The 13,539-nt window shown below is 47.3% G+C and overlaps 1 protein-coding gene across 1 annotated transcript in view; it reads left to right on the forward strand.

Annotated features, from left to right (window-relative positions):
- The window catches only part of DNAH9 (dynein axonemal heavy chain 9), a 313,579-nt gene that overhangs the window by 169,817 nt on the left and 130,223 nt on the right, over positions 1 to 13,539 (forward strand). Inside the window, exons 43-45 of the mRNA XM_045797213.2 lie at positions 2,247 to 2,443; positions 10,406 to 10,568; positions 12,363 to 12,486. Of these exons, the coding sequence (XP_045653169.2) occupies positions 2,247 to 2,443; positions 10,406 to 10,568; positions 12,363 to 12,486 (484 nt within the window). The remainder of the gene's footprint in view (positions 1 to 2,246; positions 2,444 to 10,405; positions 10,569 to 12,362; positions 12,487 to 13,539) is intronic.

Genomic DNA, 13,539 nt, shown 5'->3' on the forward strand with positions numbered 1-13,539 from the left:
ACTTCAGAGAGAGAGAGAGAGAGAGCACAAGCGGGAGGCACAGAGGGAGAGAGAGAGGATCCCAAGCAGACTCCGCACTGAGCACAGAGCCCTATGCAGGGCTCAGTCTCACGACCATAAGATCAGGACCTGAGCCGAAACCAGGAGCTGGATGCCCAGCTGACTGCACCACCCAGCTGTGCCTTAGACAGCATTTTTAAGTAACTTAGTCGGCTCTTTACTCGTACGAACACCCTGAAATTTCTCCACTTACCATTTTTCTATGCCCCGGTGCTCAGTACTCTCACATCTCAGATGCCCCTCTGAGCATTGTAGAATTTGCCAATTCATGTATTCATCGTTAGCTCTGCAAATGAGCCTTGACTGTCTTCTCCCGTTGGTCTGAGCTGGCGTTTAGAGTACCAGGACTCAGCCTTTGAAATAGAGGTTCCTCTGGGGGGTCTGTATCCTAAGAACACATTCTTTTGATCATAGACCCAGATATAATTAACACTGCCATCATCCTTCCCCAACAACATTTGAAGCGCCAGCAGGAAGTACCTTTGGTTGCATTGAATCTTAGTAGTAAAGAAAAGTTAGCAAGTTTCTGCCAAGGAAGTGATACAGTCCTGTTTTCACTGGTAAAATCTTAAAGTTCTCCGAGAAGTGGCCCTTGTGTGATGTGGTGTCGCTATTAAGAAATCTTTGAATCACCAGGCGGGTTGATTTTCTCTCTCCCTCCTGAATAGCCTGGCTCTGATCATAACATCGGAGACATGTTGTTTTGGTCATCAAAGAGTCTTTGTAGAGCAGGCTTTTCAGAACTGTGCTTTAGTCATTCCTCTGCTAGGTCATTAGTGCAGATTCACTTCCAGCAGGACCAATTCCCAGTATGTTAGCCCATTTTCAAACTGGGTAAATGGATTCCCACATCACTTACGTGCCTTTTGCAGCCAGCAACAACGGCTCTCTTGCCTTGCATTAAATCTTATCCAGGTGTCTGGACATTTACTGTTCGTGTGTGGCAAAGCCAGAATAGTTTAAAGGCTTTCTATGGCCCTAAAATCACCTTCAAAGTATGATAACTCTTTGATATTTAACTCTTTCCATTTTATTCTTGTAAACCACGCAGCAGTCCTGGTTTCTCTGTAGATGAGAATATCATCCTCACTTCCCCTCCTTTAGATTTGATGAATCTTGTCCCTTGGGCTTGCAAAGCTAACCTTACAGTTGTGACTCATGCCTGGTAAATAGCATGCAGGTTACCTCCTTCCCAGGTGCCTCTCCCAGTCAGAACTTTGGAAGGAAAAAAATGGCGGGCGGGGTGGGGGGGACAGTTGCTTATACTCGTATAAATTCCTGCTTCGGCTCTAGAAAGCATGTTCTTTCTTGGACTTACTTCCTCTACACCTTTCTTCCTTTTGAAGTCTCCAGGATTTGGGTTTTGATAAGTAGGTAGTTCCTTTCTAAATTAAGAAAACGATTAGCTGCCTCTTTGATACTCAGAGGGTCCATTAGTAGTTTATAAAGAGACATAGACACGCTATCTTTTAAATTAATTGAGTCGTACTAGGTTTTTATTAAACATGGTAAGGTGCGCCCTGTGGGCAAGGATTAACACACAATCAGCTCATGTCTTTATGAAAATTTCATACTTAGGGGGCTCTACTCTGAACATTTTCAGATTATCAGGACCCTCATGAACAAACCAGTCACCTAAGGATGGCTCGTGGTGCATTTTTTTTAGAAACCAAGTTCTCTGGGCTGAGCCTGTGAAGCTGGGGCTGGAAGCTTCCAGTGTGCTGTCTCACAGGAAAGAGGAAAGGATGTTTTATGATGCTGCTGTGGATTGGGAGACAAGACCTGTTGGAACGGATGTGGGAGAGATGAAGGGATTGGGGCATGGGCCCCTTCACCCAGCAGTGGTGAAAGAGCCCCTGCTTAGGAAATCTGTCCATGCGTCCCCATCTGCTCCTCTGCCCAGACATGGCCTCCTACTGTGCATACGGGAAGGGTACCTCCCACCTTCCATTTCCCATCCTCAGCCCACGAGGAAAAACAAACATCACTCATGACTTCATGGAACTGGTAAATGAATGTTAAACGTCTACTTTATAAGAGCTTCTCAGGAGAAAGGAAGTGTTGGAAGCAGCACTGATACTTAATTTGCAGGAAGTGTCCAGAGAGAAAAACAAATGAGGGGTCTTCACCCTGTATGGAACCAGAATTCAGTAAAGGGGGTCCTTACACCTGTGTTCCACCACCAGGATATCGATGAGACTGTGGAGCAGACCCGAAGCCTGAACATGTATTGCCATTTTGCCAGTGGTATTGGTGAACCCAAGTACATGCCCGTACAGTCGTGGGAACTTTTGACCCAGACCCTGGTGGAAGCCCTGGAGAACCACAACGAAGTCAACACAGTGATGGACCTGGTTCTCTTTGAGGACGCCATGCAACATGTGTAAGTGTGTTTCTGTACCTGCCTTTCCTCAATTGTCTCTTCTTCCCAACATCAGACGTCTCATTTGGGCGTTTGAGGACACTTGGATCAAACCCGGAAATAGCTAGGCTTCTGCCATGGAGGTCAAGATGGTGGCTGATAGAGCAGCCGCCGCAGCATCTGCCACTAGGGGGCAGCAGGATGCTGAACTCAGGCAGAACTGATCTATTTCCTTGTCTGTCATTTACCATCCCTAGGCACGACCACAGTGCCACCAAGGGAAATTTTGAGATCATAAGAGAGGCATCAGAACAGCTCAGGCCCTGCCTCCCCACCCCATACGAGTCTGAGGGCCAACTTTAAAATAATGATATGGAAGATTTTTGCTTAAATGCTCACATATTTCAAAAATTAAATACCCTCGTAAGCGTTGCTGTCAATTCACTGAACGTGGTCACCATGCCTCCCAGATGACGTACACTCACACCAAATGCTGTCCCTCTCCTTCTCTTTACATTCCCCAACTGAGTCTCATCCCGCCTTCCAAAATCTTTCCACCCTGTCCCCTGGTACCCCTCAGTAGCAACACCCACTTCATCTTCAACTTCTCTGAACTTCCCCTCATTGATGATTCTAAGTGAAATCTCACTGACCCCCGAGTTGAGGAAAGCTCCTTTTTTCTCCCTCATTCTAGGCCCTAGAGAGAGCTAAGGACCCTCCTCTCTCCCACTGCATTTCAATGGCCCATTGAAACCATTTCTCCCTTTATCCTTCCCAAACCCCAATTCTTTGAAAGCACAAGTAACTAGACTTTCATACTTATTACTTCACCTTGTTACTGACATCCAGTTCCTCCCCAACATTGACCAACGCCCCGGGTGCTTGGGCCAACTTCCTTCCTCGACCGCATCGTTCTTCACGGCCCGCATCTGTGTATCACCTGGCCTTTCCATTCCTTGGCCTCCCTAGCTCCAGTGGTCATTTCTTCCATCACCCCTCAGCCACTCACTCACATGTTCCCACCCCAGAACTTCTGTCATCAGCGATGAACCCATCTGCACAATCTCCGTTTCAAACAGCCCACTCTCTGAGCAGTACCTCCTACCCTTCCACTCACCTGCTCTGGCTTTTGTTCCAGGGAATTCTTTCTTGACCCAGTTTTATTGAGGTATAATTAGCATCTCACATTGCATTAGTTTAAGGTGTACAACATTGGGGTCTGACATACGTGTGTAATACAGAACGATTACCACAATAATATGAACAGTCGTTCGCAAGTTACAATCTCGTTTCCTTGTGATGAGGACTTTTAAGATCTGTTCTCTTGGCGTCTCGCAAATATACAATATGGCATTGTTGACTCTGGTTGTGTTATACTTCACCTCCCCAGAACTCATTTATCTTATACCTGGGATTTTGTGCCTTTTTGACCAGCTTCCCCTAATTCCTCACCCCCACCCCCCTACTTCTGGCAGCCGCGGATTTGATCTCTTCTGTTTCTGTGTGTGTGTTTGTTATGTGGTTTTGTGTTGTTTTGTTTCGTTTTGGATTCCGCATAGAAGTAAGATCATATGGTATTCGTCTTTCTGTCTGACGTCTCTCACTGCAAGGTCCTTCCATGTTGCCCCAAATAAAAAGATTCCAGTTATTCTTCAACTTCATCAAGACTTCATTTCATGGCGCCAACCACTTCCTCAGACTCCTTAGCCCCTCTGCCCACCATTTCTTTACTGTCCTCAACCACTGTAAACTCCATCATCCTGGTACAAGCTCCCCTAACTTTCCTGGCATAGGGTCCCCGTGACAAAACCCCATTCTTGGTGAACCCCCCCAGTCTTATTCCGTACCTGTCCCCAAGCACCTGCAGACTGTTGCCAAAATACCACCACCATTTGGGCTTGGTGTTTCAGATTTTCAGCCACACATACCACATGGGCCCTTGGCCTTGCAGGAAGTGCAAGGTCAGACTCCACTACCGGGAAGTTTGTTCTCTTGCCCCCCCCTGTGCTGATTGCATCCCACATTTTTCTTCTCAAGCTTCTAGCATCCCTCCCCTCTCTGCTCCCGGTTAATGAGCATATCCCTTCCTTCACTGAGCTCATAAAGCAGCCAGAAGAGAATTCTCTCATTTCCGCCCACCATCAAATCTAACAGCCCACCTGCGTCCCACCCACAAATCGTGCCTTCTCTACTATTTCAGTAAATGAACATCCCTGTTCCTGCCGAAGGCCAGTGCTTCCGTGTGCGTCCTGGATCCCATCTCTTAGCACCTCCGTAGTGACTAGACCTCTTCCTGAAATTAAATTATTCCTTCTCGCTCCTGCCTCCCTCCTTCTCCTCCTCCCTTTTCCCCTCTTGTGCCATCATCGTTACTTCAGTAATTTCTGGATCATATGCATCTACATACAAACATGCCACATTATCATTATCAACAATCATAAGCTGTTCCTTCACCCTTCCATCTCCTTCCATCTCCTATGCCTTTTTTTTTTTTTTTTTTTTGGCTCCTGTTTACAACAAAACTCATCAAAATGGTTGTCTATACTTGTCTTGCTTTCTCACTTCTCATTCTCTTCTTGATCCATTTCTTACCAGTTGAACAAAGAAGCTCTTATCCAGTCACCACAGATTCCCCTCTTGCTAAAGTCAGTTGTCGCTGCTGGGTCCTCACCCTACGTAACTTGACTGTCCTGCTGCGTTTGTCATGATTAATCACTCTATTTGTTTACATCCACCCACCCATCCATCCACCCATTCATCCATCCACCCATCCATCCATCCATCCATCCATCCATCCATCCATCCATCCATCCACTCACCCACCCATCCATCCATTCACTGACCCACATATCCACCCATCGACCCACCCACTCATCCATCCATTCACTGAGCCACCCATCCATCCATCCATCCATCCATCCATCCATCCATCCACCCATCCATCCACCCATCCATTCACCCATCCATTCACCCACCCATCCATCCATCCACCCATCCATCCATCCACCCATCCACCCACTCACCCACCCACCCATCCACCCAATCACCATCCCACGCACCCACACACCCACCCACCCATCCATCCATCCCACATGTATCTATGGATTAGGCGTACTATGAGTGCAAGGATCTTTTTTTTACTCACTGCCAGATCTTTAATACCTAGGACAATGTCCGGAACATAGCAGGTACTCAACAAGAATTCTTAGCATCTCATTTAGGTTAAGTGACGTAGAGGAAGGGGGATACAGAGTGCTGGTGGGGGTGGAGAGGGTGTTGATCGCAATTTTAATAAGGCGGTCAGGAAGACCTCTCTGGAAAGGCAGCATTTGATGTGCTGTGTAGGAGCCACCCTGAACTTGGAAGTCACCGTAGGCCTGGTGCATAGAGCTTTGCATACATCACTTCATCTAGTCTTCACAAAAACCCTGAGAAGAGTGAGGTGGGATCTTATCCCTGTATGTACACACGAGGAGGCTACAACCCAGAGGGATGGGAGGAGCTGCCTAGCGCCGCGCACCCCGGAAACCAAGAAGCCGAAGCTTACACCGTCGCACTGTGACTCCAGCACATTCGTTCTCGGCCGTCACACTGTGGGGCTTCCTCGTCTGCGCTTCTGTCTCTCCCGATCCAGCGTGAGCTCCTTGTGTGCAGACTCGGTCTGGCCCCCCGCTGAATCCCCAAAACCTTGGACACTGTCTGGTGCGTAGTCGGGCCTGGACCAGGGTTTTGGGACATCCGTTCACAAGCCTCAGGAAAGTTCAGTGAATATCTTCCCCTCCTCTTTCACAGCTCTCAGAGCCTGTGTCCCAGTCTTGGAATTGAGACAAATGTCTGTCCTTTTCAGGGCAAATTGAATTTGGGAGAAGAGCAAGTGATTCGGTCAACGCGGTTTCCAACACGGGTGATCAGACTAATACTGTTTTCAGGAAAAAATAAGGCTATGAAAACTAGCTTTTCTCCTGAGGCTCCTGAACAGGCTCTGAAGATTTCCAGAGAGAAGCCTGAGCCGTATTAGCAATGGCAGAATAACTGGAATCATGAACTACCTCGAGGCAGGCAGTTCTCAAGATTAAAGTATATTTGGACGTATAGTTTCATGAACATTTGTTGAAAAATTTTCAATGTCCCGCGACATGGCCTTTGCACTGCCCTCCCCTCCCCGGGGCTCCTCGGCCCCCTGCTGCCTCTACCAGCCACAGAGAGCAGCAGCGCCCCCTTGTGCCAGAGAATGGAATGCCAACCAACAGTGAGCAACACTGATAACCTCAGAGTGACAGAAGGTTCGTGGCCTCACGTCACTCCGTGCTGCCCGAGGCAGAGGGGTTTGGGCTCTCCCCCGGAAGGTCCCGACTTCTGATGCCCAAGGTGGGAGCAGGGCGAGGCAGAGCAGGACAGAGGCTCTCACAGTCCCCCGGGAACCCTCAGGGCTGGTGGGGGGGCAAGGGTAAGGGTGTCTGTTCATAGGTGCGACGACGCCTACGCACATTTTGATGTTTTCATCTGGCTCTTTGTTCTTACTGCTTGAGCTCTTACCAGTCTCTCTGGTCTGATTCCCCAACACCTTCCCCAAGCTCTGCTGCTAATGCTTCCTGCTGCTTCTATGCCGAATCCGACCACTTCACGCCACGTAGTAATTACAATCACAGATTGTAGAGACGGAGCCAGACCCACATTCAAATCCTGGTTCTGCCACTAATTGGCTGCGGTGTTCTGCAAAGCACCCTGAACTTCCCCGAGCCTCAGTTTCCTCCTCTGGGAAGTGAGGGTGGTGAGAATGTCTATGTCGTGGGGTTGCTGCTCCGTGTGTCCGGTGCGTTGTGCTTCACAAGCAGTCCGTGGGTGCTAGGCTCTTTCTTGGTGCTCTTGTGTGCGTAACGGTACCATTGTGCTCTCCCACTGCCTCTTCACCGTTACAGCCATTCCTGATCTGCATTTCCTTAAAGCCTCACACCAAGTCTTTTCCGCTGCTTGTGGCATAATCTCTATCTTTCCCTGGGTTTATTGGCTCCCACAGAGATTGTTCTGCCTCTTGTTCTTTCTCTTAGCATCACTTAACGAAAAAGGAACTTTGGCTGTACTTGTCTTGTGCCCCTTCTTTTGTGTATCTTATCCGTTCTCTAGGGCGTGCGTGTGTGTGTGTGTGTGCATGCATATGGGATCTGTGTGTGTGCATACGTGTGCGCATGTATGCATGTGTGTGTGTGCGCGTGCAGGTTTCAATAAGCCCGCTTCCTCCAGCTGTGCTGTGGCACATCTTTAGCTTTTGTTTTTAATCTCGCAGAAATTCCGTAATGGGCTTAACTTAGACTGTGCTGGTTTTCTCGCCCAGGAGCCCTTCAGAATATTGATCTTCTTTTTTAAATGTTGTAATTTGAATGCACAGTCCTTTGCCCTCGTCAGAGGTTGTTAATGAATCCCCAGCTGGAGTCTAATGCTGACAGTTGCAGACTGAGCCATTCTTCTCTGGAAACTTCAGGACTAATGATGCATTTCCCATTTAGATATTGAATAGCAGGGACCACGCTAAGCTGGAATTCAGGCCTTCCAGAAGAGAGGGGGTGAGGGGCGGCCCAGAGAACCCAGGTGGACTTCTCCACAGAGAGGGCCTGGATATCTTGGCCCCTCAGTTTCTCTCTGATCCTTGGAGTCAGGCGCCCTCTCATATGGTCACGAATGAGTCCTTGCTCCTCGCAGAACGTGTGACTGCGCACATCCCCCCAGACATGATGCTGACTGTAAGGGGTGTGTTGTGTTTCAATTTAACCAAAATGGATTGAAACCTTCAATGTGCGAGGACTATAGAGGGTACAAAATGAGTATACACTCTGTTCCGATGCCTCAGAACTAGGATTTAATAAGGGGCCAGAGAATTGTAAATCTGTCTGATACAAGACAGAGTCAAAGTATCACAATTAAATAATGATAAAGGGGAAAAGCAAAATCGTGAAAGAACTAAATGTAGGTCAATAAATAACTCCTAAATACTTGGGGGAATTAATTTTCCTACAAAAAGTTAGTGACTTACAGTTTTAAATCCAGAAAGCTAAAATTTTCTGCACATCCAAAAGTGCCTTAAAACGGAAAGGTAAAATTGACAAATTGGACAGATGTGTCACTTCATACCTAAATGGGACTTACAAATCTAGAGCTCTTCAATTAAGAAGTGGGCACTCGGGGCACCTGGCTGGCTCAGTCAGAGGGGCGTGTGATTCTTGATCCTGGGGTTGTGAGTTCAAGCCCCACATTGAGCAAAGCGATTACTTAAACTTTAAGAAGAAGAAGTGGGCCATGGACAAGAAAGGAAATTCACAAAACAAAAGGTATATAATGATTAATAAGGAAAATGTTTAATTCCCTAGATATCAGAGGAATAAAAATTTAAATCATAGTTTCAACCATTAAATCGGCAAAGATTTTAAAAAATACATGTAAGACCCATGTCAACAAGAGTGGGGGCCAGACTCTTCCCACCTGCTGGTAGGTGGGCATTGGCATTGTTGGCTTACCTGCCCTCCTGCTGGGGTTTTCTTCTCAGTAGCAAACACATCCCACAGCAGAGAGGAGGCAACGAGAACCCACAAACATCTAGTTTATTGATGCTGATTATGACCCCGCCATCAGTATTTGCCAGAAATGTGCGGTAGTAAGAAAACTCAAGCCACAGAAGGTCGACAGGAGCCCTGTAACCTCATACATGTTCATGTTTTATTGATGTGTCAAATCCCACTTATCAAAACTCTCCTGACTCCCCCCACCCTCTAGACTGGGATTAGCTAGATCCGAGTTGCTGCACCCCCGATGACCCTTACTCAATGTGAACATGGTATTTGCCATTGTAATATCATTAACACAAGATAGAGACACGGGATTGTAGCCTATGCCATTCAAGCTCGGATGTACGCTCTGCTCTGTTTGGTCAGACCGCGCGCTCGTTCAAGTCCAAGGTCACCAACACCTGTCGTCTTGTCCTCCTTTTATCCATTTCCCAAGTTTTCTGACGTCACACATTTTAATGAAACTCACCTAATCTAACATATTCTTACCCTTCAAAAGAGTACATCCACCTTTTGATCAGCTCTACCCAAGCAGACGACAGATTGGTGCCACTGTTCTGGGAGACAGCTTTTCAGAATGTATCAAAAGCCATAAAAATTGTCTTACTGTTTGACTCGGCGATTTTTCTTTTAGGAATCTATCCTGTGGACACGATGAGAGATAGAAACAGAAAATATTTGCATCGCGTTATTTATGACTGGAAAATGTTGGAAACAACCTAAATATCCGATACTAGGCTATCGCAGACAAGGAATTTATTCTGTTGTTTCACCATTAAAAGTACGGCAGGGGGAGGAGGGGTCCTCTGCAGGATGTGGTCTAAGCCCAGGGCCTGGGAATCTTTCATCATTGCTGGGAGGAAATATGGGTACTGAGAGAGGTGAGTAGAGCTCAAAGGAGAAGAATCCAGAAGCCAAGCAAGTGGGTGTGTTGTAGGTTGACACCAAGAATCCACATTCATTACAAAGGCATCAAGAAGGCTCCCTGTTATTCTGCTAACTTTACTTTTACTTCTCTCTTTAGTGGAACAAAGTTCTGTTCCTGCTTGTCCTTTAGCCTCCCTTGGATTTTTTTTCCTACAAGTAGGTGAGGGTGAGTGCGGTGGGCGGCATGGCAGAGTCCGGCTCAGCTGGGGAGGGGAGGGAGGGTGAGTCCGGGTTCCCTCCAGTCCTGCCTAGCTGCCAGGAGCTCTTCCTCCACCAGAGCTCACCAGGGGCTTTGGCTTAAAGCAAAAAGCAGGAGTGACTTCCATCCTTTTGGGCAAGAAGGTGAGGCCAGGTTTGGGGATAGTGTAACTCATGTTTCCTGCAGCTCAGCCCATCACAGGCCTCCAAAGGAGGTCCCAGTGCTCGCTCGGACCATGGTGCAGGCTCCTCACAGAGGAAAGTCTGATCCAAGCCACGTGCCTCTGCTCCTTCCCCGCAGCTGCCACATCAACCGCATCTTGGAGTCCCCCCGGGGAAACGCGCTGCTGGTCGGCGTGGGTGGCAGCGGCAAGCAGAGCCTGACAAGGCTCGCGGCGTTCATCAGCTCCATGGATGTATTCCAGATCACGCTGCGGAAAGGCTACCAGGTCCCGGACTTCAAGGTGAGAGCCCACCCCTCTCCAACCACCCACGACTCCCTGTCACCCTTCCTTAGCTCTTCGCTCACCTTGCTCAGAACCTCCCCGTCAGCCACTGGCCAGTCCCTTCTTTGCTTCTGGGCTGGGGACACGAGGGACTCCTTTCTCATTAGACTCAGGTCTGCGTTTGTAAAACCTTAGCTGCTTCAGCTCCATCCGGGTAACCTCGGCTCTCACCGGATCGGAGGCACCTCTCTGTCAAATTTAGCACACAGCTCTCTAGCAGCTCTAGTAAACTTCAAAGGAATTCTGAAAGTCTGCGCAAGCTCTGTATGAAATTCGTATTTTGAAAGACCGTTCCAGTACCCATCCGGTGTTGGGAGCTTCGGTGACATTTCCTGATCGCAGACATTAAGCCCTCAGCAGCCGTGCTACGTGCTCTGAGACGTGGGGAAGGCATTTAAACAACCTTCAGAGGTCACTTTGCCTACAGTAGAGGCAGGGTCGGGAGTCCTGATGTCATTTCCACCAGGTTGCTGCCCTTGCCGTCCCTGGGAGAATTCCAGCCAGCCTGGGGCCATGCCTCCCCACCTGCCTTCACAGTCTCCCAGCCAGTGGTGCTCCCTGCTGCTCTGAAACCACAGCTCAGCCTCTCCAGTCTAAGGTCATACACCAGGTTCATGTTAGACCAATCTTCAGTGGTTCCAGAAAAAGAGGAAACAAGTTAGTGCATATGAGAAGAACACATTTACAGAACGATCTAAAACATTGGTTCTCAACCTTGGCCATGTATTGGAATCCCCTTCAAATACTGTTGATGCCTGCATCCCACCCTCCAGAAATTCTGGCTTAACTAGTCTGGGGAATGGCCTGGGCATCAAGACTTTTCAAAGCATCCCTGCAGATGGTTCCAATGAGAGTTGAGAAATGTTGTCTTAGCTAATTCTGTAAGTGCATAAGGTTAAGAACGGTTGATATTAAAGGAAGTTCACTAACTTTAAAGGGGAATGATATACAGGACACGAAAGGGGCTTTGTCATCAGGAAATGCGTGAGGCTCTTAGAAAATGAGCTTTGAGTGGTGCGAGCGAGAAGAGCAAGATCAGGGATTGACAGCTGAGCTTTGTGAGAGGGATACAGAGATTGAACCAAGATTGATTAAGCTGAAAAAATTCAGGGCTTGGCATCCTAGCCCAAAACTTCATCCACCTGCAGTTTTGAATGGGTATGATTTCCTGCCAGATGATTGTGTGTGTGTGCGTGCGTGCGTGCATGTGTGCGTGTGTGTGCTCTAGTATATTTTATTCCAACACAGGCTTTTGCTGGAGCGAGTCATGAGAACACAAGACCCTGCTAGCATAAGATATATTCATCACCCGGGTCGGTAGCCCCAAGTACATGACGCTTCTGTCAAGGCCAAGAGCAATTGCTTGCCTTCTGGGACAGGTCATTCACTTGGTTGATGATATAAGTAACACAGATAAACAGGGACTATCTCTGTCCCTTTGGAAAGCTGTTACCTCTTTGCACAAAGGAGGAGCTCCAGAAACTAGTGTAGGAACCACACTGGTTGTCTGAATTAAAGATCATCACTGTTTAAGTTTACTTGTTCACCTCTATTGGCATTGAGGCCTGGGAATGAGACCTATTTCCCTACTTGTCGGTACAAGATAGCACTCCTTCCTAGTTCCCATTGCTGTTTCACTTTATTTCCCATTAAAGTAGGTAAGGAAATGGTCCCATTTTTAAAGAGTTGGTTGGAGACCTCTTTCAATAAGGTCATCTTCCCAAAGATCTCTAATACTGATCGTTTCCACAGATGGACCTGGCCGGTTTGTGCCTGAAAGCCGGAGTGAAGAATCTCAACACTGTGTTTCTCATGACCGACGCCCAGGTGGCTGATGAGAAGTTCCTTGTGCTCATCAATGATCTCTTGGCATCTGGTAAGAAACTCTTGGCTCTTGAGTATAAATTCCACCTGGCGTCAGAGTCATCCCAAGGTGCTCCAAGGTCCCGAGAGCTAGGTCATAGAAACGAGGCAGAAAACTGACAGAGTAGAGGACTGGTTCGTTAAGATCCTTTTAGGGTTAGTGCTTTGCCTCTTCCTGGCTCCTTTCATTGCAAAACAGACAGTAATCTTGGGGCTCTCTGACTCTAACTAGATCTGATTATTGGAAGAAGAACACGTTAAGGGTCTGTTGATCTGCAGAGCCCAGAGAGAAGGTGCTATTCCCTCCCCATAGTCAAGACAGAGAGAGATCAGGACGTGTGCAGTATTTCAGCTAGATTAGACATTGGCAAGAAGTAGACATACACAGAGAATTTGCACACACAAAACAACGCAATAGGGCAAGATTGCTAATTTAATGAAAGATTGAGAACCTGATGCGAGCACAGTAGAAGCAACAAGGGATGTAGAATATCTCTAAAATGGTTTCCTTGGTTTCCAAAAAAAACTCGACAGAGGCTGTCAACCATCCCGTGACACTGTCCGTGCAAGATAGGACTTCATTGGAAAGTTCAGTTGTGATACTTTACTATCCTTATTTATTTAGGAATTCAGGAATTATGTCAACCATTCTGGGTAAAAAAAATTATCACACGTATATATATATACATAACCCAAGATATATATAAATGTATATACCCAAGAATACAAGACAATTACACATTTGTAGAAATGGGAGGTGTGTATTTTCTCATCTATATTCATTTAACATGGAATATGCTTTCCTGGCTCTTAAACCAAATTTGGCATCTGCAAAACTACCTCTTCATCTGGGTTAAGAAAACAGTCAGTGCATAGATGTTCCAGAACAAAATTTCTGCCTCCAGCTTTTCAGCATTTCAGAAAACCCTGGTATTCACCACCCACCCCCTGGCCGTCTGGCTGAATACGCTTTAGTTTATGAAATCCAGAACCATGGTCACAGTATATCTCTCCATAGTCTGTCCCATGTCGTATATAATATATTCCAGGGTGCTTTGTACCGTGC

The sequence above is a fragment of the Ursus americanus genome, chromosome 14 (genome assembly GCF_024610735.1).
Source record: "Ursus americanus isolate L20-20 chromosome 14, mUrsAme1.1.p, whole genome shotgun sequence".
NCBI lineage: Eukaryota > Metazoa > Chordata > Mammalia > Carnivora > Ursidae > Ursus > Ursus americanus.